At 36.9% G+C, this 26,330-nt stretch overlaps 1 protein-coding gene across 1 annotated transcript; it reads left to right on the top strand.

Moving 5' to 3' along the window:
• The first annotated feature begins 921 nt into the window (after positions 1-921).
• On the top strand, positions 922-25,538 carry ACMSD (aminocarboxymuconate semialdehyde decarboxylase). Its single transcript, XM_065638044.1, has 10 exons — positions 922-978; positions 4,518-4,562; positions 9,160-9,256; positions 13,256-13,305; positions 14,615-14,851; positions 17,101-17,194; positions 18,265-18,360; positions 18,828-19,000; positions 25,154-25,252; positions 25,476-25,538. Exons 1-10 carry the CDS (start codon positions 922-924, stop codon positions 25,536-25,538), a joined length of 1,011 nt encoding a protein of 336 aa, XP_065494116.1.
• Positions 25,539-26,330: the final 792 nt, after the last annotated feature.

Here is a 26,330-nt window from a genome sequence, read left to right on the forward strand (position 1 = left end):
TTAACCAGCTTCACTAGAAGACACAATATGAGTAGCATGCATTGAAATCAAACTACAGAGGAAATAAATTACAGAGAAAAATAGAGCACAAAGAAAAGGCAAAAGTACCTTGAGGAAAGAAGTGTAATACCAAATTGAGTAAAGGGCAAAACACGAGATGTAGTTTCACAGAAAATCTGAGCTAGCTCCAGTTAAGCTTTACTTAGGATGCAGAAACTGTTTGCCGTATTAGCTAGTGAACTCCGCTAGCATTAATTACCAAGGTAATCGGAGCCGTTCTCCTGCCAGATCTTGAGCCAGCCTGAGAGGCTGTAAGCACCAGTATGCACTGAATCCATAATGAGGAGGGGGAATAAAGCGCAGACCATAGATTTGGCTACAATTCATTATTTCTGTGATTTTTTTTATATATAACCTTAAAGAAAATGCAAGGAAAAGAAAAGACAGTAAATGAGGAGGTATGACTGTCTACGAAGGGTGTATTATATGCTCTCTACAGTTTATTTCAGAATCTAAGAAAGAAAAAGGAGGAACTTCAAGTCAGCATGTTTAATACATTTATTCTAATTCAATTTTATCAAATGATTTTCAACTGTAAACAAGCTTGCATTTTAGATTCTGTGTGAAATAAATCCCTTCAGAGTGCCAATATAAACATACATTTTCCCTTTGCCCTTGGCCAGCTATAGTTTATGCATTAACAGGGACTTTCTGCCCGAAGTCTTTGTTTCTGAGAGAGCCACTCCTCTGGGATTTCAGCTCCCTGGTTGGCCACTGTCCCCAGCCCTCCTCATAAAACAGCAGGTGGATGTAAACAGCAGCCAAAGTTAATAACCTGCTGAACCAGGGGCAGGAAGGATAGTAGCAATTACACAGAAAGCATTTTCACAGAAGCAGTGTTTCTCCTTTGGTACCTCAGAAATGAAAATTGATATTCATAGCCACATTCTACCTAAGGAATGGCCTGACCTAAAAAAGGTAATAAGAGTTTAGATATTCAGTGCCTTATGTTCTCAGCAACCATTTCTACCAATGTAATTTTCGAAAGAGCGAAGAATGAAGGGTTCTGTTATAAATATCTCTAGGTTTTTGTCTAATTTGATTTTTTTTTTCAGATATAAGATATTTGTATTGCATTGCTTTACAAAGCAAGAGTCCCAGTAAAAAAAGAGATGGAAAATTGGGCTCTGTTCCCCACTCCTCATTTAGTTGGGATCAATTCTTGTATTTTTGCTTGGTTTTTTTGTGAGACTCAAAATTGTCAAATGATGAGGTGTAAATTCCACTTTTTTCATAAAACCAGAGCTGTCAGGTTCCCAAATGGTATTCACTTTTGTTTTAAATAAGAGAAATAAGCAAATATTAGACCAGATTAATGTTATGTAAGACAAAAGTCATTCACATCTTATACCCACAGGCATGAAAGTCATTAACTTCGATAGGAGTGGGGTCACTCTAAGTACAGTTAATTGATTATTATGATCATTTTACTAATATCTGTTATTTTTTCAGTTATGGGGATGAAGTAGCGTATTGTATTAAAAATACAAAATCTCAGTTGTCAGAACACTGAAGCTATAAGTCAACTTGTCTTCACTTTGAATCTTTGTGTGGTATTATTATTATTATTATTATTATTATTATTATTATTATTATTATTATTATTATTATTATTATTATTATTATTATTATACAAATTCCTGTCAGTAATAATTTTCATGATCCAGTGAAAAGTACTTGAGAATGAAAGGTATAATTTAGGTTTCCATGTAATAAATCTACTCCTTTTCTTATTTCAAATTATCAAAATCCATGTAGTCATCTCATTCTGAATTAGGTTTTAGAGTTTTTGCCTAAATAATTAATATCGCAATTCAATATAGAGGTATCTGATCATTTTTTGACTGATAAGGGATCACATCTCCATTGCTACAAAGGATACTGAAAAAGATCACATTAAACTATATTTATATCTAGTTAAATACACACATATATAAAATTTGCAATTAAAAAGAATTCAGATTTCTAGGATAGCTATTTTTTATAACTCTTTATGTTTCTGTTAGTCATAAAAATGAGAGTAAAAAACAGAAGACCTGCATTGTTGCTTCTTATTGTAATTCTGTGCTGGCTATAATTTGAATGAACATTCCCTGTGTCTCACAGTAGTATGGAACCACTTGATTTCATTGTGCCTGTCTTTGACAGCAAAAGAATACCATGATTTATTTCAGCCATGCTCTCAGGTATCTGACACATTGACTGAAACTCTGGTTTACACTGTACATTTCTTTCCTTTAATTATTTTGAGGTTGATGGTGGCAAATTCTCAGGTGTTTCATGTGTATTAGCTCTGCGTTTCTGTGATTTTAAATGTGACAGTCCAATATTAGTTCAATATTAGCCAGAGAGCAGCTGGAAAATGTAAACAGCCTATTAGACAAAAGTCAGGAGAAAACCTGGCATTAAGAACATACATAGGATTATTTCTTCATTAGTAGTGAAAAATAACATCATTATGCATAAAACTGCCTAGAAAGGAATGTTTGTTTCCTTATTTACCTAGAAAGGTCTTTTTAAACATCTGTTTGAACTTCCTGTTTGTAATAATAAGAGCTCCTCAATGAAAAACACAAATACACTGGATACTGTAGGGGAGATGACAGATATTTTTAGAACAATTATGTCTGTTTTAAATGGATAGGAGTTTAAATATCCAGACTACGAAGACAGGTTACTCTTGCTTGTTTCAGATTTTGTTTCCTTGTTTGTGCAATACCCCTATAAAAGTATGTGCAAAATTCCTTCATTCTGAATTTATGTGATTTAATTTTTTTTTGTCTGTATATTCTTCAAAAGGGCAATAAATGCACTGAGATAAAAGCACCTCAAGAATCCCTTGTTCACTGACATGCATCAAGACTGAATTCACTACTATAGGCCAGTGTTACATTTATTTAAACAATGATAGAGAGGCAAATACCAAATTTTTAAAAGTTAATTTCCACCTGCTCCTGCTAGTTTTTCTTTCCTTTGTTCTAAAGACTGAGGAATTCAATGGTTTATTAATGGGCACAGAATAGAAAACAACTCTCAGAATTCCCTAGAGTCCTCTGAAAATTCAAGCCATTAACATAGTTTTCTGCATCGTATGCATGGAAAAACAATGAGGCAATCCTAACATGCACACATAGTGCCAAACTTTTCTTTCTTTTTTCCAACATTATAAATACTGAAACTCGAACCTAGAAAATTCTATTGCCAAGATATTTATGTAAGAGCTTAAGAACCCATAATAGGTATAAAAATTCATAGAAGTGAATGAAGAACTGTCAATACATCCAACTAGTAACTGAAGGGAAGAAAGAAGAAAATAAGTTCAAAACCAGACCACTGAGTTTCTCTATTGCCTAAATGCTCCTTGAGCACCTTTAAGGCACTCGTTTTCTGCACAGGTTACAGTTGCAATTAGCAGGGAGCTAGTGGAAACTCAAAGTTCTCATTAGGCGTGACTCAAAATTTTCCCTAAATTTAAATATTTATATATACACATAAACCAATACATGTATAAATTTAAATAAAATACATAGCGCTTCATACCTAAATGTACTGAATAAACCATACACAGCCTCAGTGGTTAGCATCCCTGATTGGCTGGAGTCGGGAGGCTTGGCTCTGCATGCCCACATTACAGAAGCTCCCAGGCATTAGGTAATGTTTTGTTATCACGGGAAATTCAGGGCTGTATTCAAATTGTTTACACTTCAGTGAGAGAAATGCCTGCTCGTGCGCAATTTCCTTTGAAATGTTTCTTTACAGAAAAATGGGAATTCTGAGCATTGTTTTCAGCCTATTATGATTTTTCAATATTTCATTTATTTTTAATCTGATAATTTATTAAAGTAAAAGGAAATCAGCATCTTATGTAGGTTTTTGAGGTTCTGCATAAACAATTTTGAACCTCTCTGGGAGAATCAATGAGCGTCTAAGCGTCTCCTTTTTTTAGCTTCTCTTGGCTGTTTAAATATTAATAGACAAGAGACTGACCTTCAGTTCTGCTGCTGAATCATGGAAGCTGAAAAGCAGAATCAATACGTCTTTGTGCTAATGATTAACTGATCACAGATTGGAAAATTGTCGGCTTAATTTTCATATTGCCAAATGCTTGATTTAATTTCTTCTGTGTTAAAATCATTCCGGTGAGAACCTCAATATCGTAAGCAAATTCAAGCACTTTGAAATCAGCTATAGATCTTACTTAAACACGGGTTTGAACTGGGAGCTAAAAGTTCAGATGTACAAACACCATTAGTCCAGTCCAGTTAAAACACTGTTAGTCCAGTCCAGTTAAATGTCAGCACTTCTGCTGAAGTCAATGGGGCTACTCATAGGCTCAAAGCTGAGCATATGCATAAGTGTTTCTCCTGAGTAAGGTACTGCTGGATTGTAGGAACTGAGATTTTTATTATTATTGCAGAGTGCTAACTAGCACTGGTGTTCTCTTCTTTCTTTCACAGAGATATGGCTATGGTGGATGGGTACAGCTGGATCATCACTGCCAGGTTTGGGCTGTTTGGTGCTCTAAGCTGATCTTGTGTTGTCGTCTGGAATAGAAACTTGCAGTAAATCAATTAAAAAGCAAAGTGGCAATAAGATTGGTTATCTTTTGATACAGATTTCTCTAGAGGTCTATCTTCTGTGAAGTAATATCACTCCAAATCCTAATATACCTCAGTAGAACTTTTTGCTTGAGAGGCGAAACTCACATTCTGCTCTATGAACCAGTATCCATTTTTCATCATCATCTTGTTTTAACACTTGGAATGGATAGCTCTAGGGAATTATTTTCAATAAGATGGGTCAACTCAAAGCAGATTACATGTAGATTTCTTTTAGTTAAATGCAGTCGTCTGCATGAGAAGCAAAATTGAAAAGAACTGGTATTTTAATAGAAGTTAAAGAACTCGTGAAAATGTCTTCACATCTGAGTGAAAGGGAAAGAGTAGTTTCTGTAACTTCATGACAGGGAGAACAAATAGCAGAATAAGGACAATCCATAGAATTGGGACCATGATGTAGAAAAGTAGGAGCCTGAGGTTTATTAGCAAGTAAAAGGCAAACTGGGTCTGGTTTTACTTCACCTTTCTATTACCACCCACTCTATTAACTTTACAAAGGCGCTTCTGCGCTACATTAGTACAACTGGAACGACATGTCTCCAGATGCTGTGAGTCTATGCAAACAGTCCATGTGCATTCAGAATCCATCCTGCTGGTACTGGTAGCAAAATACTTGTATTTATTCTGGTGGAGACAGAACTGGTTTCTTAAAGGTTTGATTCTGATCTCACTCGAAGTAGAGCAAAACAGCAGCAATTTCAGTGACATTCACAGTGGAGCAACAATGTAAAACTTGTGAAAGAAAGATCAAAATGTTGCAGTTTACCTTTTGATTAGAACATTACCAGTATTAGTGCTTTTTTTACAGGAGGGTACAAGGATCTAAGAGAGGTAAGGCTGATATGGCAAAACAGTTCCCTTTGTACATTACCATGGAGGATAACTGAACCAGCTAGTTTTAAAGATGTTTAAATATATAATGCCTGTTAATTTCAGTGGAACTAGACATTCCCTCATCTCCATATCACTTTTCAAAATCATACGCCTTTGTGATTGTATACATGCATATATTAACTGAAAAAAAAAGCTGATAAAATGGACACAACACTGTGTCTATTTATTGCAACCTAATGATATACACACTGTTATCATTCTGTAACATGCAAGGCTACGCTGTCAAATGCCTCACAACTGTTCATGAAAAAGCACCACAGAATATGAAGGTTGTAACCGAGAATGAGGAGCAAACAAACGTTGTGCTGAAATTTCAGATCTGAGTCTAAGCAGGCATAGGAGGAGAGAGCAAGCCACCTCCTGAACTCAAGTGTGGATGGCACAGCTTCTGAGAGACATGGTAGGTGCAGGAAGGGGAGAATTCTTGCAGACATTTTTAGCAGCTTAGCTGTTTGTCACAGGTCTGATGCTGAAATTTCTTGCTAAAAATAGTTTGCACAGGAACTTTGTAGCAAGTCAGTAATAGCCTGAGACACTCTGCAGAGAATTCTGTCTAGCCTACTTCTGCCTGAAAATGTTGCATGAAAAGAGTGCATGGCAAAATAAAATCCTGTTCAGATTTGTGGAGCTGAGGAACTTAACTCCTAAGATTAAAAAAGAAAGCAAAAGCTTCTCATATCATTCTGTGAAGAAGCATCGGGGTCAAACTGCAAGAAAATAATTACGTGCATTTTTTAAGCAGTGCAATTTGGGATGTGACTGAGTAGTTTATGGATGAGATAATTTTAAATGCAGTTTGCTGAACCAAATCAGTCTGATGGACTTGATTCTTCAATCTCTCTCTCTTAATTTCCACATAAATTAATTCAAGCTTTAAATATCAACGAATGGAATGGAATGGAATGGAATGGAATGGAATGGAATGGAATGGAATAGAATAGAACAGAATAGAATGATAGAATTCTTCAGCTGTGCTCTTAGAAAATTGTGTTAACCTTGCAAATAAGTGTCTCATGTATTTTATGAGATTTTCAGCACTGCATCCATCGCTTTGGAACTTGAAAAATTTTTCCTGGTCCGTATTTCATTCTTAATAGTGCAAAAAACTCTGAGAATTGTTTCCCAGATGAGATGTCTGAGTGATTTCTCATTTTAAAAATATCAGGTGCAGATTGGTGGCAGTGTCTAGAGACTACAGCAATATGACTCATTTTCCAGTAACTGTGTTGCTGGACCAGATCATTCCATCCTTACAGACTCAAGCACGAATCTGTTCAGGTGGTTTGCCTGCCTGCATTAGCAGGTTTGTTGTTGCCAACAGACAATGCTGTGAGCTTAGCCTTGGCCTGTAGTGTGTTCACAAAGAATGAGTTGATGCAAATGAAAACAACAAACTGTTCAGCTAATTCTTCAATGAGAACAGCACATGGCTTATTAGAGACCTTTCCTATATTGCAAACCCTGCTGCAGCATTCAGAGAACAACCATTTATCTCAGCATTTAGGTATGAGCACTGTCAAAGTTGCTAGTAAAATCACAATCCATCTAATATTGTTTTCAGTATTGGCAGAAGAAAATATATATGAGCAGGTCAGCTGGTATGCTATTCTTCATGGAAAGGGTTGTCAGGCATTGGAACAGGCTGCCCAGGGCAGTGGGGGAGTCACCATCGCCGGAGGAGTTTAAAAGGCATTTAGACGAGGCTCTTAGAGACATGGTTTAGTGCTAGAGTGAGGTTATGGTTGGACTCGATGATCCTGAGGGTCTCTTCCAAGCAAAATGATTCTATGATTCTATGCCTTAGCTGTGTCTGAGGAAAGAATTTTGTGTTTACAGAAATACAGTAATCCAGTAAAGTTCACACAGTCTATTCATATGCAGTGCAATGCTCAGTTCTACTGTCTTTTTTTTTACTCACACCCCAAATGTTTTTCTGTTTATTAGGCAATCTGCACCAAAGCGCTGATCTTTTTTTAATGTATTGGAGTGTATGGCTAGAGTAAACCTTTCTGCCTGGTTGGAAAATCAATTTTACAAGAACCCGAAGTATTTTACTAGAGGATCAGGACTATGTAGTTGTTATTACTGACTGTAATATTTCAAGTGATTTTGACAACCTGTGATACAGCTAACAAGCAACTTGATAGTTTGCCAAGGCAGTACAGCTAGATTTGTTGAAAAAAGCTGTAAAATATTCATTAGGGCAGTATATTTGTGAATGATGTATGAAGTTAATAACAAATTCAAGGTTAAGATCAGTCTGACTTCTCGGAAGGAGGGGACAGAAACCTGGCTCTGCAAGAAGTAATGAAATTTTATTAGTTATTTCTGGTTTAGCATACTAGTAGGGAATATTCTGATTTAACAGTTTGGGGGTTTTTATTTCAAAAAATAGACAGGATCCTAAATAAACCAATTTTGAGAGGAAAAATAAAGTGGCCTTTGGAGAGAGGGAATTCCCTTTCCAGAAGGGTCAGAAGACTGCCCTGCGCTTAGCTTCTGCTTACTGTGAAGGAATAGCTGCTATGTTTTCTCATGTGGTTTTCAATTTTCAACTGCAGATGCAGCGTGTTCTCTGTCCAATACATCTGCTGCATGACCGCCCTTACCCATCCCAAATACACAGGGTCATGTGGATCTTCTGACTTCCATCCATTTCCATTTATCCCTATAGTAGCTGCAAGCAACCAAGAAATACTCAGGCCTGGCAAGTATTGGTGAATTGTGTCTCATCAGTTTGTGCAAGCGTAAGCCAACAGAAAGACTGTTTTGTCTGTCTTTACAAGTCCGTAGAAGCATGTGGATACCTACAACTATAACAAAAAGTTTGCTTAATGTGATGACACTGTGCCTACTCAACCTTTTTGGACAATTGATAAATCAACCAAAAATTGAGGAAGTTTCCATGTTCATAGTTAAAGGGACAGTATTAATAATATATTTGAACTTTGTAAGTTTGGGAATTGGTGGGGTATGGGAAAGGTATTACACTAATTCAGGTAAGGGCTTTATACTGTGTTTAGGTTTTGTTTGGGTTTGGGGGTTTTTTTATTTGTTTTGCTTTGTTTATTTGTTTGTTTTTTCCCAAGGAGAAAATGTAATCTGAAGACAAGATAATAGGTCTCCTTTTATCTCAGTATCATTGGTGATATGAAGCAACTGGACTGAAATTAACAGAGTTGCACAATTATTTCTCTAGTTACTGGAATCATCGCAGTGCTATTGACTTTAAAAGAACACACACATACCCAAGGGGCAAGTTTAGCACAGATTTAATTACAGCATTGTTTTCAGGTCAAAATTTGGTTTGAGGATAAACTTGGATTAAAGTACCTGATATCTTTTCCACACAAATGTAGAATGATATACATTGCAAAAGAAAGGGGATTTTTTTTATTATGAAGAATTCATTCCGTCTGAACTAAAAATGACTGGTTTATTAATGACTATTTTTAAATAGTCTTAAAAATAAAAGAACAAAATTCTTTCACTGCATTTCTGTAGGGAGCACAATATACTCAAGCGACAATAAATTAGCATGTACTACTTTGTCACATTTATAATTTATAAAAATGTCATTTCACAGGGACAGGCAAAGATGATGAAGGATGGAAAGGTTTTTAGAGTTATTCAGGAGAACTGCTGGGATCCAGAAGTACGAATTAAAGAGATGGACCTATCAGGTACCTCCATAAAGGAACTGAAATCATTGTGTCTCATTTAGAATAACAGCAATGTCTCTGTTAGTGCATCTGAAAGTGCTCAATAACAGTATCAAAATTAAAGAGTTAGCATACTGATTCATTAGTTTAACTCTGTTGAAAGTCAGTGAAAATTGATATGCTTTACATTCAGACTCAAATGGGACATCTTCTCGAAACTCACTTCATTTCCAGTAGCAATTCATTCCCCACATGGTCTCACTGATTTTGGTGGGATTGTTAACACACTAAGGAACTAGTTGATGTAAGATGACTGACTGTGGACTTGAAAAGGCGACATATATCCCAGGTGTAAAAGTGATTTATATAAAAGATGAAGCCCTTTCATTTTGTTGCAACTGTTAAAAAGGTTCTGTTTATTTGTAGGATTTTGTGTGTGTTTGTTTAGTTTTCTAATATTTTTTTCTGTTTAGATGTTGCAACTTTGTTCTGTATTTTTGCTAGAGGACTCTGAGCCTAGTGAACTGGTACAATTCCTTTCTCAGAAAAGATTGTTTTCCCTATTTAGAAAGAAACTAACCAGATGCCAAATTTGCAGGTTTATTTTCCATCAAGTTACTTACATGCCACTAAATAAGGTTTTAAGATGAGAGACTGAGAATGAGAGAAGGAACTTCTAGTCTGATCAATTATTTTTGTTAGTTCTTATTAACACTGTAATTCCAAATCACTTTTGTGAGAGAAATGTTATGTTACTAAAGATTACTTGTTCTTAGATTGAGACCGGAATAATTCCCTACATCAGTTTCTCAGTAGACACAACTTTAATATCTTCTCCAACTTTTTGTAAGGAATAAATATCTGAATTACTTCAAAGAGCAGATAATTTATGAGTAGCATCTTTATGATTACTGTTTTCTTCTCTCATGGGATAGCATGGTAGGAGATACTTTGGGTCATTCTCCTTATGGAGATTTCCTGCAACACATAACATAGGCCAATTTGGGAACTCAAGGCCTGGTGAGCAATTTATATAAACACAACTTAGGTAATTTTCAGCTACTTCATTTTCACTCTGGAGAAGCAGTATGTCAACCTCCAGACATTAGACTATTAATGGGAATACTAGAATGTCTTTGCAACGCCTCTGAAATATGCTGTCTTGACTAGACTCTAATTATTCCCTGAGTTAGCACAGGGATTTAGGGCGCTTCCACATCATTCAACGACAGTGTAGATCATAAATAGCCTTTGGGCATCTTTCCCTTTCAAATATTTCCCCCAACACTAATGGCAAGTTTCTATAAAACAATTCTACCCCATTTGTTTGTTGTAGACAAAGGGAAAACACAGGATCAATTTTTTTCTAATTTTTGCAACAGCTCTCCAGAAAAGAAAACGTAGCACAAATCCAGCACCACAGTATTTCTCCACAAACTAAACAGTGCTCACTTGGTTAAAAAAAAAAAATCTTATACTGTATGTTACAGCACCATCTGGTGACTTGTGCTATAAAAATATCCCATTATCACAGCACTCCAGAGATACAGGCATCAGCCAATTAAGCGTAAAAAAAAAAAAAAAAAGAAGTCTTTGTGGTTTTCATTCTTACTGATCTTCTAACAATGAAGACTATGGGCCACATTTACTCTTTTTCGGTTTACAAAGCTTTACAAAGCTGTAGCTACTTAGTTCAAAGACTGTTTTCTGTAACACAGGCTGAGATAGATTATACCAAAAAATTTAACCTATGAACACATGGCATAGTTTTGGAACAAAGATGCAAGAAGTCCCCCCAGCTGAACAAAACTAGCATCAGCCGCTGTAAGGTATGTCATGGGTTGGCCCCAACCAGCAGCTAAACCCCACACAGCCACTCACTCACTCCCCTCTCTAGTGGGATGGGGAGAGACTCAGAAGGGAAAAAGTGAGAAAACTCGTGGGTTGAGATAAAGACAGTTTAATAGATAAAGCAAAAGCTGTACATGCAAGCAAAGCAAAACAAGGCATTCATTCTCTGCTTCCCATGGGCAGATGGGTGTTCAACCATCTCCAGGAAAGCCAGGCTCCATCACATGTAATGGTAACTTGGGAAGACAAACACCACTGCTCCAGATGTCCCCCCCATCCTTCTTCTTCCCCCCAAATATATAGACTGTGACATCATATGGTGTGGGGTATCCCTTTGGTCAGTTGGGTTCAGCTGTCCAGCTGTGTCCCCTCCCAGCTTCTTGTGCACCCCCAGCCCACTCACTGTTGGGGTGGTGTGAGGAGCAGCAAAGGCCTTGACGCCGTGTAAGCACTGCTCAGCAATAGTGAAAACATCCCACTTCTCACCACAAATCCCAAACGTAGCCCCATACTAGCTGCTATGAAGAAAATAAAACTCGGAGGGATAACAGCTTGGTTGCTAAAAGGCTTTGCCTGTGCAATGCCCAGAAAATCTTGCCAGTAATAAGAAGTGGTAGCCAATGTACCAAAGAGACTAAATTAGTTATCATAATCAGATGTTCTAGGTCTATTTGGTATACAAAGCTGTGTCTTGATCCACTCAATAAAACAAGCTATCAAGGTAATTCAATAAAACAACCTGCAAAGGTAATTAACATCAGAGTTCTGTAACACAAATCATTACAATTTTGTTGGAGAAAAACTTTCAATTAATCCTAACTGCCTTTTCTTATGATTTTCTCCTTCATAAAACCCCCTGAAGAGGGTATAAAATAGAGGGTTTTCTGTGCTGATTCTTCTTCTTCCTAAAGCTAGTGTCTAGGAATGTTCAACTTGGAAATCTACCCTTAAGGTTTATGTTAAATTTGCTCAGAAATGTAAAAATGGATTGAAACCAGATGTAATGCTCATTGTGGAAAACATGGTAAAATGTTATCAAACACACTAATCAAGTGTGCAGTAGCATATTGGTGGCTATTACAACTTAGGCTGTACTTTGGCATATATGTAATTCTGTAGACCTAATCCTCAACCTGAAACCATTGCCACTACACATAATATTGATCAGGTCTTATAAGAGAGAGTCAGCGTCCCCTCCTGTTCCCTACTTAAAATACTGAGAAGGAGAATAAAGCATTTTGTTAAACATTTGAGTGTTTTGGCAAGTTCATTGTCTTAGAAGAAATTCTCTTAGTGTTTTTTCTGCCATCTTTCGCATTGCTAGTTTCATTACTAACAACAAAGTTAAATTTTTTAAATCATGACAAAATATGTGCATAAATATTACAATCAGACATAAAATTAAAAAAAAATAGTTTTGCAGGTAACTATTTAGTGAAGCGCTAATTATTGTTTATTGTTTCTTCAGTTGTTAGTCTGCCAGGTTTGTTGTGTTCATTCCTGTAACCTGTCACACACAAAGTTATAGCATAGAATTGTGTTTGAACAGAAACCAAGCAATATAGACTTAATTCTCTTGATTGTTAACATCAAAGTTCTTTCTAAAACCAGACAGAATTTCTTATACTTAAACTTCAGTAGTCCAGACACAGGATGAATGAAATCAAACACAATCTATCTTTGGAGAACATATCATTTGACAACCATTGTTAACATTGTTTATCTTTGAACTAATTTACACATTTGCTTATTAAATATATGTGATAAACATGACCCTAAAGAAAACTGTATTCTGTTGGTTTTATGTCACATTCATTTATGTGAGAGTAACATGAAATTGCTATTTTAATTACTTGTACACATTCATACCAAATACTTCTAAAATCAGAATACTTAGTTCCACAAAACAATCCAGAATGAGTATGAAAGTGTTGTTTTTATTTCTACTTAGCGAACATATTCCAATCCTAATAATCTGATACACTACAAAATTTACTACCATGATCCTCAAGTAGCAAAAAAATTATTCTATCCATGTCACTGTTAAATCAGTCTTTCTTACCATTAAAGCTTTTACCTTGTACCTTTCAAACCAAAGTGCTTTCTTATTTTTAACATTTTACCAAAAAAAAAAAACCAACCCACTAATAACTATTTTTTCTTACTCAGGAGTCACAGTCCAAGTTCTTTCCACAGTCCCTGTGATGTTCAGCTACTGGGTAGGTTCCTACTAGCATATTTTGTAATTCATATGTTACAAATTTAAAAAAAAAATAAATGCATCCTACTATAAATTAGGTGATTGAAGTAGTCATTAGAGCATGGAAGTAAATGGGAAATTGTTCTGCTGTGAAAAACAAAAGACAAAAAAATAGTCCAGGTATCAGAAGAGCCAGCAGGGTGTCCTGGCAAAGCCCAGCTCTGCAGGACACCTGGAAAGGAAGAATGAGACAAGAACAGAATTTCTGCTGGGACCCTCTGGGGATAGCTGGAAACAGGGACAGAGAACTTACACAGCATGAATCCCTGGTTAACAAGTAGACAAATATATACAGATTCCATGAAAACTAGACATCAGTATTTTCTCGTGAAAAAAAGTGTGCTCTTGTCCCACTTTTTTTTTTTTTTTTAATGTGGCATGGGACTCATTGACCTAGAATGCTTTGAATCTTAAAATTCAGTAGCAAATTGAAATTAATGTGTTCCCTTCTTGCTGATCTTGAATGCATCAAAGAAATAAAAACAGTCTGAGAAGAAAAACCATAGCAAAATGTCATTCTAAATACATTCTCAATTTGACTATTTAGCTATGTGTACAAGTGGAGTTGTTACATGTAAACAGATATGCTACATTAAAAATCATTGTGTTAAGCCCACACACAAGCAGTACCACTGAGCTTCAGAATTTCTTGTTGGGTGACATGTCTTTAAAATTTTATTCTTGTATTTGTGGGAATATTTTCCATTTAATATGTATTTGGGGGAAAAATGGGAAACTAATTGTTTGGATATTGCAGTTCCCTTATTAGAATTACGACTGTTACCTCTGTCTAAATGTTAGAGAGGTTTGCTGAAGTTCTCTCTGTAGAATTCTCATACTCCAGCATCTCACATTTCTTAGTTTTATCTCTTCAGCTCCAGTAATAGGAGAGTAAGTATTCATTGCTATGTTTAAAAATGATATGCTGAGGTTTTTGCTTAGGGATAAACAAAAACGTAGGACTGGTTTATGTAAAAGACCAGATACTTGTGTATCAGCAGCTTGGGCTTTGTTACACTCATCCTGAGCAGTAAAGGGAACAGCAGCTGATAAAATATTCAAGAGAAGCAGCAGAACTGCACCCAGAGGTTTTAAAGTGAGGCAGAATTTAGCGCTACTGGTTTCCAGCAATTCAGAACTGTAAAGTAAATTTTAGGTTCAAACCCTGTCTCTGAATTGTTTGCATTGACATTTATCCAGTATCTTCGAAAGGTGGTAACATTTGAGAACTATATTTTAATGGACTATTCTGCTTAATATCTTACCAGGCCAAGCCTCAGGATACTTTAGATCTAGCCCAGATATTAAATAATGACTTAGCTGCTACAGTGAAAAAGTACCCCAAGAGGTTTATTGGCTTGGGTACATTACCTCTGCAAGCTCCAGACCTGGCTGTCAAGGAAATGCATCACTGCGTGAACGAACTTGGGTTTCCTGGAGTACAAATAGGATCTCATGTCAATGAATGGGACCTGAATGCACCGGAACTGTATGATATTTATGCTGTGAGTAAATGCTTCTTTCCTTAATTTGTGGACTTCTGTGACATGGAATTCTGTCTAAAAATATCTTGGTACATATTCAGTTATCAACTAAATTTATAGATATAGTAAAACGATTGAGCCTTCTAATCTGCTTAGTGATCAGAGATATTCAGCTTTAACTATATATGATGACTCCTAGGATATAATGGCAATAATGCAATATAAAATATTCTGAAACATACTTTAGAATAATGAATAACAAAATCTTTTTATTATATAAATTCTCAGTGTATGAGTTGCCTTCTTGCTTTGTGAGTTTAAGTGCAGTACAAATGAAGTATTTCTGCACTGTTTGCTTCTGGGTTCAAGTTACTGTATCCAGTCCTATTGAGATAACTGATGAAACTCCCTGAGATTTTCAGAGCTACGTGTACAGCCAGAGTACCATACAGAGTTATGCAAATGGAACCAAAAGTTCCAAACTTAATGTATTGATTATAAAATGAGTTTAAAGATTGCATTTCTTAAGTAGCCTGAGGTCCAGATGAAGATGGTAATTTGTCTAAGTTTTGGGGTTTAATCAATGTACATTCTGTATCTGTTGCACAGATTTTATAGCTGTCAGCTTGAAATTGATCCATAGAGGTTATTTTTCAGAATGCTCAATTTATTCAAGAATCCTGTTAGTGTAGCATCTGGACTATTTGGTTTTAAGGTCATACACAGTTATCAACTTCCACTCTTGGAGATGCACGCATTCACAGAATCACAGCATGGCTGAGGTTGGAAGTGACCTCTGGAGGTCACCTGGTCCAACCCCTCTGCTCAGGTAGGGCCACCTACAGCCAGATGCCCAGGACCATGTTCAGATGGCTTTTGAGTGACTCCACAAGCTCCCTGAGGACAACCTGTGCCAGTGCTCGGTCACCCCTATGGTAAAGAAGTGTTTCCTGATGTTCAGAGGGAACCTCCTGTGTTTCAGTTTGTGCCCGTTGCCTCAGGTCCTTTCACAGGACACCAGAGAAAGGAGCCTGGCTCTGTCTTCTTTGCAGCCTCCCTTCAGGTATTTATGTATATTAATCAGTTTCCCCCTGAATCTTCTTTTGTCGAGGCTAGACAGTCCCAGCTCCCTCAGCGTTTCCTTACAGGAGAGGTGCCCCAGTCCCTTCATTATCTTTGGACTCTCTCCAGTAGCTCCGTTTCTCTCCTATACTGGGATCCCTCTCTTGTACATTCTTCAGCTTATGTTTGATGCATGTAGGAAGTAACCTCTGTCACTTGTAGAAACATCCTTGGATAAGAAAGATTGTGAAATGAAGCCATATTTGGTAATGAACTTCATCAATCTACTAAGCCAGTTATTGAACTGCTATTTTTGGGTTACAAATGTAGATGGCAATTACTCCCTACAATCCAAAAGTTGCAGCTTTATTTGTGCATGCATGGGTAAATAAACCCAAATTTTTCAAATGTGTGATAATCTCCTTAGCAACAAGAGGAGGTCCAGAAATACATCTCACAAAATTAAGATGTTAAATCCTGGTTAAGCATATGAATGACTCGGATGACTACATACTTAAATTTAAGCACATAGTTAAATTACTCAGTCAGAATCAGCATACCATATTGTTCGTCTGTTTTCCTTTCCGAAGATGTCAGTAGTTTTGGAAAAATTACTTGAGTGGAGATGAGTTATTCATCAGAAAACAGGTAGATTTCAAACTCGTAGGGTGGATTAGGAAAGTTTTAACTTTTTTTTTTTTTTTTAAGCTAAGCAGAGGGCCAGAGGGAACAAATGTAGAGCAAAAGCAATGAAAATTCCTGAATGCAGCTGGAACAATTCTGCAAAACCGTCCTAAAATTGTTCTATAAAACATCATGAGAATCATTCTCATATGTGCTATGAAACCAAAAGAATGCTAGTTTGAACTGAGTTTTATACTGCAGGATGGCTGACAAACACAGCTAAAAAAGTATTTTTGTACTGCATTAATCTGAGGAACACTTGGCTTATGAAAAAGGTGTTATCATCAGTGTTTCCAATCCTGTAGTCTCAAAAGGAACTAAGAAACTGAGTGAAGATTTCAAGGTTATGGCCCAGAGAAGTAAATATAACCAACTATTGCTTATAGCTCTTACTTCTGGGCCTATTTCCATTACTAGTACTAATGCTCAGTACAGTTTTTCAGGTAATCTTTCAAGTATGGCTAAGAACTAAGATGCATTTTGGTATGATTACTTGAAGTTTATGTTCTTTCTTTTTGCTGCAGGCTGCTGAACAGTTAAATTGCTGTCTCTTTGTGCATCCTTGGGACATGCAGGAAGATGGAAGGATGTCCAAATACTGGTTTCCCTGGCTATTAGGTGAGTATATATTTACTTTGCTTAATGTACGTTTATGAACTGCCACTGGATTATGCCCAGACGATTGTTGCAAAGGTACTAGTACAGAGAAAAGTGACATGATTTTTCTATCAGTCTTTTTTTTTAATTACGATTAAATCTGTTGTGTAAATTCAGCAGTCATTTGGTTTTAAGCTTGTTTATTTTTTCTAACTTTTGAATACCTAGAATTAAAATTACTCAGACTAGCATCAGAATTTAGTATTGTCCTTTGTCCTAAATACAAAGAGCAGATGACTAGGGAAAAATGAATTGTCCCTAAAATGAGCTCCTCAAAAATAACGTGAGTAAATGAAGGAATAGACAAAACCAAACATTACTTCCTAGAATTTCTTGGATTATTTCCCAGAAATAGATTGATCAAGAGGAAATAAATCTACGTTCACATGGACTGTTACTGAAACATGTACTTTGAAAGTTCCTCACGGGGAGGATTCCTCACACTCTTCCTGTGCTCCAGCATGGGTCCCCCACAGGAGACAGTCCTCCACAAACTTCTCCATCGTGAGTCCTTCCTGTGGGCTGCAGTTCTTCGTGAACTGCTCCAGTGTGTGTCCCTTCCACGGGGTGCAGTCCTTCAGGAACAGACTGTTCCAGTGTGGGTCCCCCACACGGTCGTAAGTCCTGCCAGCAAACCTGCTCCAGCACGGTCTCCTCTCTCCATGAGGACACAGGTCCTGCCAGGAGCCTGCTCCAGCACGGGCTTCCCACAGGGTCCATGGGCCAGGCAAACCCAGCACAAGGACATACCCAACCTGCCCATCTGCTGTCCTAGTGATGTAGGATAAAAACTGGGCTTAGCATTCAGAAGATCTTAGTTTCAAGCCCTCTGTCCTCATTTCAGTTAATTAATGTTCAATTCCGTGTTCCTCTAATAGAAAAGATCTGTAACCTTTGCAGCTGCTCTGTAACTTATCTTTTCAGTAGGCTCAAGCCTAATTGAAGAAAATGAAGATAACATTTTAAACTCAAATACAAAAATAAAAATAAAAACTAAAACTCTCATACAGTAAAACATTTTTTGTTCTTAGGCATGCCAGCAGAAACAACCATAGCCATTTGCTCCATGATTATGGGAGGAATTTTTGAAAAATTTCCTAAGCTGAAAGTTTGCTTTGCACATGGAGGTAAGTAATATTCCATCTGAAACACCTGTTCTTTAGCTGAGCATGGTACAATTGTATTTTCTGGTATGCCAGGTAACAGGGTTACCACTTTAAGCCTGCCACCGGCTGAGTACTGTTACCCCAGAGAAGGTATCTGCCAGATGCGCTGCTTGTATGAGTGCTCTCTAGCCGGTTTCAGCCAGTGTTTGAACAGTTACAATAGCCTTTAAGGGGAAGGAGGAGGAAGGAGAGACAGGAGATGGTTTGGGGAAAGGGACAAGGAAGCAGCAGGAGAAATTTGGGCGTCACAGTAGTGAAGAAATGGAGAAAACAGAAGTTAATGAAGAGGAAGGAATAAAAAAACTGCTGGTGCAGAGTATTTTCTTTCGAAATAGCTGACAGTAAAACCTATGAAGCTCTGTTGATAATGTGGCTTTTTTTCCTCCTGCATATTTTCAGCTTCTGTTACTAAAAATTCCTTCTTGCAGGTGGAACTTTTCCTTACACAGTGGGGCGAATCTCCCATGGATTCAACATGCGCCCTGATTTGTGTGCAGTGGATAATAAGGTGGATCCAAGAAAATACCTTGGTTCATTTTACACAGACTCTCTTGTCCATGATCGTGGTGCACTAAGGCTGCTGACAAGTGTAATAGGAGAGGTGAGTTTTAATGCTTCCAGAAGCAGGTGAGTCATTCTTTAATTCTCTATGAAATAGCAAAAGGAGAAGAGAAGAAGAAAGCAGGAAGAAGACAGCATATTCACCCAGTAAAAGCAGAACCTGAGCTGTTATAAATTGATGTGCTTATGCCACGTTGGTAATGTTCCTGCTCTATGGAGTTCTTGAAATGGTGGTTTTCATCCAGGAAATCATGCACTGTGAACCTTAGTTCAGTGAGGCTAGTTCCTTGTGTAAGGTAGTTCAGGACAGGACTGTAAGGAGACTGTTTCATTTGGAGCCTTCTTTTCAAACGGCTTAATTTTCAAATTCAAGTGTATACTTGAAGAAATCAAATTGTATTTCCACTTGAGAAGTTATAGGCAGAAAAAAGTCAAAAATAAAGAAAGTTTTTTGTAGGGATCCTGGAGAGCACATTACACATTATGGGTTTGCAAAAATATTTTCATTGTTAGATCAGAGAGTAAAGAAATCTTCATAGTTTAGCAACCTGTTTAAATCAGGTACAGTATGCTACAGAAAAAAAATCCAAAAACATTCAAATAGTTCCTTCTTATAATATTAGTAAATGCTTAGGAAAGAGTTGAAGATGGTGTCACTCATGTCAGCTTCCAATGGATTGCTGCAGGTCAACAAGAGACCTGTACTTGTGTCCTGATCTCTGGAACTCATGGAATTTCTGCAGCTAGCAGGCAGATACCAGCCAGCTGTCAAAACCAGAAATGCAACCTCTGGCATTGACTTTGCCTCAGCAACTGTATTCCTGTTTCCTGTACCTTAGTTTCTAGGCTCGTGTGGCGCTTTCTCATGTATGGGGCTGTTGCTGTCATCAGGGCCTCTTGTACGACCAAAGTTCACAGAGGCAGCTAAGCTGCATGTTTTCGTTCTCTCTACAGAAAAGATTTTTTTGTTGTTGATTTCCCGTTTTAATTTCTAACTGTCTGAACAGGTTACTGAAGTAATTCCGGACTAGAACTGGTACAGAAGTGAGACTTGCCTAGGCCAGCCAAAAATAAGAACACAGAATAAGCTATTGCTTTTCTTTATCTTGGTACTCTAAATTCATTGTCAACCATTTGAAATCCATGGGTTTTCAGTCTGTGCAGCACAGGAAATCTGTAGCGTTGAGACTAGACTTCTGTCTGCAGCTTTCCTACAGTACATGTGCCTTTTAGGAAAACATTGTATTTGAAGATTCATGAAAAATTCAACGACGTGACAGCACAACTACAGCTTGAAACAATGCTATAGAAAGTTTCTGTAAAGTGTATATGTACACATAACACTACAGCTCTAAAGAGAGGAGAGAGAATACTTCTTTCTTAAATACACCATGAACCAAAAATAGATTTATGGCCGGAGCCCCATAAAATGCGCAAAGAAACTACCATGCAGCCTAGTTCTGTTAGAAACAAGTAAGATAAAACCCAGGTGAGTTTACTTGTCAAAAGATCTGCTAACAAGCTGTTAGTATTGGAAAGTGCTTGTAACATCAGTGGGTATTAACTAGGGTGGCATTTGCTAAGTTCTTTCTGTTCATACAGACATGATATAGCATTTTTTTGGCAGTGCTAGTCGTAGTGAACGCTGATGGAGAGAACTCTGTGTCAGGGATTAAGTTTTAGGCACCAAATGCGTTAGTAACAAAAAACTAGGGCCACAGCCAAATATTGATTTCTGTTAATTTCTGTTACTAACCTCTAAAGAGTATTATAAACATGTCGTGGTCAACAGTCCGGAACATTTTACTATACATTACCTTTTGAATCAAACTGTAGCTTACAGTAATCAAGTGTCTTTAAGTAGTTTTTACAATAGATTTAAATTACATACAGATGTGATGTGCACTTCCGTTTTACAAGATACCCAAAGTCTCACAGAGTTCACTTATTTCCTTTTCTGACAAGTCTCCCCAAATCTAGAACATGTTCATCCTACATATGTTGTCATTCTACATGTAGTTATAGTATAGAAGGGATAAGTCTAGCTCTTGAATTTTAAATTGCCCAGTTTAGGTGGTCAGATTCCTTTTTTTTGTTGTCAAAGAGACAAGATGACTTGTGTGTTTCTTCTGTTCCATTTTAAAATGTTGGGAGATGTGTTTTGCCATTGTTAGAAAGACCTTGGTAAAATAGAAGCTGTTGTGACTCAGCCTGGCTGAGACCCACAGAGTGTTTTTCTGGTCTGATTCTGTTAAGCTGAACTGTAGATGTCAAGAGCAAAGCAGGAGAGGAAGTACAACAGGATGCTTAATCCATTGCTCGTGAACTTGACTTTTTTTCTGTTTTAACTTGTATAGAAAGCAAGTCTCCGAGCAGTTCTGCTTTAGAGTAACAAGTCAGCTTTGTGTCTCAAGGCCGCTGTAAGCTATGGCTGTTGCGGGAAAGCCGCTGTCTTCACACCACACTTACATTGTAATTTCTCTACCTTTCTTGCTAAGAAGCAACACATAGACTCTGGCCCTTAATGATGATTAGTCTTTGCAATTGAAACTTAGTTGTTTCGGAAGAGAGGGGTTATGGATTCTAATTTGATAATCTAAAAGTCACTCAGCAATAGCCTCTCTGGTGTCTCATTTATTTTGTCAACAGATTTCTGAAAGGAAGTTTGTTAATGCAATAAATTCGACTAGTGTATACATGGGATGTTGGTGTCTTCTTTAATTCTCCCCTGAGTATTTTGAGTTCAAGCAATGTGATATCAGTTGGAACCACAGTGCTAAAAAGTCACGAGTCAGATCGCAAAAACTTAAATGCTTCTAACCCTCCAGAGAACTTGAAAAAAGTATATTTTCTTTCTATTTTTCATAGCCTAAGGCATCTTATCCTTGAAAAGAACATTCACATCACATTTTCAAGCTTTACCTTACAACCATGAAGATCAAAAAGTTACCTCTTTTTTTCTGATGCTTAAAATGCTTAAAAAAATGTCCAATATCTCAGTGGTTTCAGTGCTGCCATGTGTTGGCAGAATAACAAACATAAGATGAATAAATGCTGGGCTGAAAACAATGTGATTGTGTCTCGAGGATGGCACTGTAACTTGATGAGCTGCAGGTTTGAAATAGGACAGCTCTCTGGAGTATAGCTCAGAGCTGCCCCGGGAGGGCAGCGTGTGTGCAGATGTACTTAGACATGGCTGCAGGTCCTTGGGGAACAGCCAGTGCCTGGCACCGCAATGTCATGTGTTGGCTTTGAGCTTAGGAATATTAAAATCCAGTGACAGCTGTGATGAGTCATGTACATCTAACTTCATCCCTCCTTAGTTTTGGGTGCAGGTTAATTGGAGCCTATCCCAGTTACAGGAAGAAGTTCACATTTCTGAGAAAGACTGCAAAATTGCTGCAGTCCTTCGCTCCCCTCAGGATGAAGGAGCATGAGGTGAATTTAAATAAACACGAAATCCCTAATGATGCTGGCTATAAAAAGTGTAGAACTGGGTTGGCAGGGGATTGAATGATTCAGTGTATCTCTGCAAAAACTTCCTCATGGTGATTCCTCAAGACCCATCACCCAAACATAAAACATTCTCTGGCCAGAAGCTGGAGCTGAACAGGCTGTAGCAATCTGGCGTTTTTTCTTTAGATGTATCCTGATAGTAGGAACAAAGGTGAGATTCAAGGCAAATACAATTTTTCAGTAATATAAGAGGACAAACTCATGCTTGGTGCTCTTTGAGATTCATTTTAGGATTCAAGTCCCTACTACTGTGAAAAAAGATCTGTTGAGTAGAAGGGTCTACTGAGGTTAACCATTAGCTGCATGTACCTGTTAAAGGGGAGATGTGGTAATTAAGGTATCAAACTTTAAGTCCTCTAGGGAAAACTGACTTTGTTGATATCCTTTGGAATAATATAATACATCTGTGATGCTAGGAGTGTTATTTATCTGCAGAGACTTCACAGGACTTCTCTGAGGCTGGTTGCTAAAGACCCAAGCTCAAGAGTATAAATGAATAACCTAATGTCACTGGTAGCAGAGCAATAATGCTGCTTCTGAATTTTTCTTATTAATGTACAGCTCTTAATTTTACTGCTAATGAAGAGATCACATGATTAGCTGTGAAACACTTTAGAGGAAAAGAAAAATATACTTGAAATAATATATATATATTATTCCAATGAGGACATGGGATTTCCTTCTGCTTTGGTATGCAGGAGATGTAAACAAGAAGGTACAGACCTTCCTGCCTTACTTAACCTTGACTAATAAACAGATGGGCAAATACTAGGTTTCCTTCTCCTTTACTTAGAAATCAATTTTCTCATATAAAGCTAGTATGTGTATTGGGTGGGGGTTTATTTGTATATGGCATACATTTGTTTTTCGTATCTGAAGAAAATGTCTTTGTATCAGATTGAATATTATGTAACATAATGTATTTAGCTGCTTAAACTTACACACATCCAAATATATTTTGTTTGACCCTAACTCAGAACTTGATCTGGTAGACAGAGGAGTATAAATTCTCCTATTCAAATCTTATGGCAAGACTTCTGTAAAAAATTATACAAAACAATACAGGACAGAACAATAGAATATGTATCTTCGTTTGGATTTCGTGTAAGCTTTTGTATAGGTTCCCTCAGAGACTCTCGGGTGACATCTGCTGGAAGTAAAAAAAAAAAAAGCGTTTGACAAATAAGAAAACCAAATCATTTAATAAAATGACTGAAATGTGTTTTCTTCACCCTATTTCAGTATTGGTAGCTGACTTCAAATATTGTAACGAGTGCCCCGAATTAATGATCTTGACTTCAAATTCATGAGACATTTAAAAACATATATATTTTTAGTGAAAACTGTGGTTTCAAATATTCATGTCTCTAGGACACGAAGCTTTAAGGAAAATAGACTTTTGATAAAATCAAGAGAGTTGGCAATATGCACTCTCCGAGGCAGATAAAATGCGGAAATATCATTCCAGTGTGAAAATGAACCTATAACAATGTGGACCTATCGAGGATCTGCCAGTTTATTTTCATCTTTGATAACAGGAATGATGCATACAGATTTTTATTGAATTTCTTTTCACTGACTTACTTTCAGAAACAAATCACATCATGTCAGTCATATTCTCAGACACACGTTTCAAACGCATAGCTAATATCCAATACCAGTTAAAGACATTTGTAAAAAATTATAGACTTCCGAAAACATATGAAATTTTGTAAATGAGATTTGGGGGTTGTTATCTGAAGCTGAATACTAGTTAAATTAAATACTTTTTTAAAATGTAAGTGTTTGTAGTGATTCTGCATTGCACCATGCTTTAAGAAGTATCACATTGCAATTATTACAGCTTTTAAAATATCACAAAAAATATAATTTTGATTGCTTTATAATTTTTATGACATGTCCTCAAATATATATAATTTTCTATGTGTCCGTGCATGTGTATAGTCAAAGAGTTTCAAAGTCAGGAATGCAAATCCAAGCATCTTTTCTGAGATTGGTGGAGAACTTCCTGAGATTCTTAAAGAAACGTCAAAAACTCTCACAGTCAGCTTGGACTGCACATAACAGTGCACAGTGTGCAGTGAGCATGGAAAAGAACCAAAAAGCAAGTTAGGAATCAGAAGGAAGTATTCTGTGTATCCTTTGTTGGCCATTTCATTATGGCAACGCTTAACTAAGATTAATCACTGCATTTTAGGCAAACTACTTGCAGAAGCAGTATGAATAGTGCAGGAGAGCACTAGATGCCTTTCTGTTACGTTCCAAACCAGCACTGTAGTACAGAAAATCACTCTGAGTAGGAAATTACCATTTGCGTTTTATTCACCCGGACAATATACACACATCCCTATGGGCCTGGGATTTGTGGTTTGAACTTTCTGTGTATCAGAATAAAAATACACCAAACTGTAGTTAGACACCGCAAAAACGGTATAAGAAATAACCTGTACTTTTTTCAAACTTAAAGTCACCCAATAAACTCGAGTCATTGTTTTCCAGCTTTGTTTTTTCCTAGTGAAAGTTGGAACCCAAAGATTATTGTCATATTCAGTTTCATAATTAATCAGTCCAATACACACATGTCATTTCCTGTGTTTTTTTGTAAATTCCAGAAAGCACATGCAACTATATCATGTAATGCTACTACAAAATGTACACCATGTTTTTTTATTACTAGGACAAAGTTATTTTGGGGACAGATTACCCTTTCCCACTTGGGGAACTGGAACCTGGAAAATTGATTGATTCAGTGGAAGATTTTGACAACAAACTGAAGGTATGATCTTTATATTTGAGGTATTTTTCCCTCGTTTTTAAGCCTCTGGTTTTAAACCTGAGATAAAACACTGAAAAGTCAGTGTAGTACACTGATTTCTGCAAAGACTGGAAAAGACCATTTAGTCTCTTTGCAGCAGTTCATTTTAAAGCACAAGTGAAAGCATTTGAGTAAAATATGAGTTAAGCACACACAAACATATATATGTGGTTTGTTTTTCCAGGATAAACTCAAGGCTGGCAACGCTCTGGAATTTTTGGGTCTTAGCAGAAAACAATTTGAATAATGAGGAAGATTATTAGAGAGACCAAAATTTGGAAATAACGCTGAATCCTTAGGGATACTTTTATGTGCGTGGGCAATTCTACAGGTGAAAAATCTATTTTACAAGTCTATTACAGTCTACTGTTATTTCCAAAACAAAAGCAAGAGTACTGGAAATGAGTAGGCACAGGTATTTCTGTGCATCTGAGGATTTAGTTTGTCTTCAAACAATTCTGAAATCCCTGCTTTCATTAAAAAGGAAAGATTTCATCTTTTGTAGTTGCAATAAGAATCTCTGAATGATAATCAAGGTCATGTTTATCAGGACTTGATTCTCAGGAAGAAAGAACTGAGAAAACGATCACTTGTATCCATTACATTTCAGTCTTTGTTATGCCAAATAAACAGAATTTAGAAGAATCTTAAACCAGAATTTAAACATAATCTTGTTGATGCCTTTCTCCCAATTGAAGTTGCAGAATACCGCGCTTCAGCTCAGCACTGCAAGTATATGCACTGACACTTTGTAAATGTTGTGATAGGATGAAAAAGGTCTATATGGGGACTTGTGTATATTTTAGCTGCTGCCTACACCACTGGCAACTTACTCATCAGAAACAATTTGAGCAATATGGTTGTAGGTGCAGAAATAATGTATTTGTGTGGGTAATACTTTGCACATCACTGTCACTGTCAAAATAAATACTAGTGTTTATCAACAGTATGGTTTAATGTTCTGTTCCTTAAAAAATACTTCCTAAAAGTAAGGTTGGATACTTTAAATGTTGAAATGTTAATGCTCTCTCTAGTTTGA

This window comes from Caloenas nicobarica, chromosome 6 (assembly GCF_036013445.1).
Source record: "Caloenas nicobarica isolate bCalNic1 chromosome 6, bCalNic1.hap1, whole genome shotgun sequence".
NCBI classification, from domain to species: domain Eukaryota; kingdom Metazoa; phylum Chordata; class Aves; order Columbiformes; family Columbidae; genus Caloenas; species Caloenas nicobarica.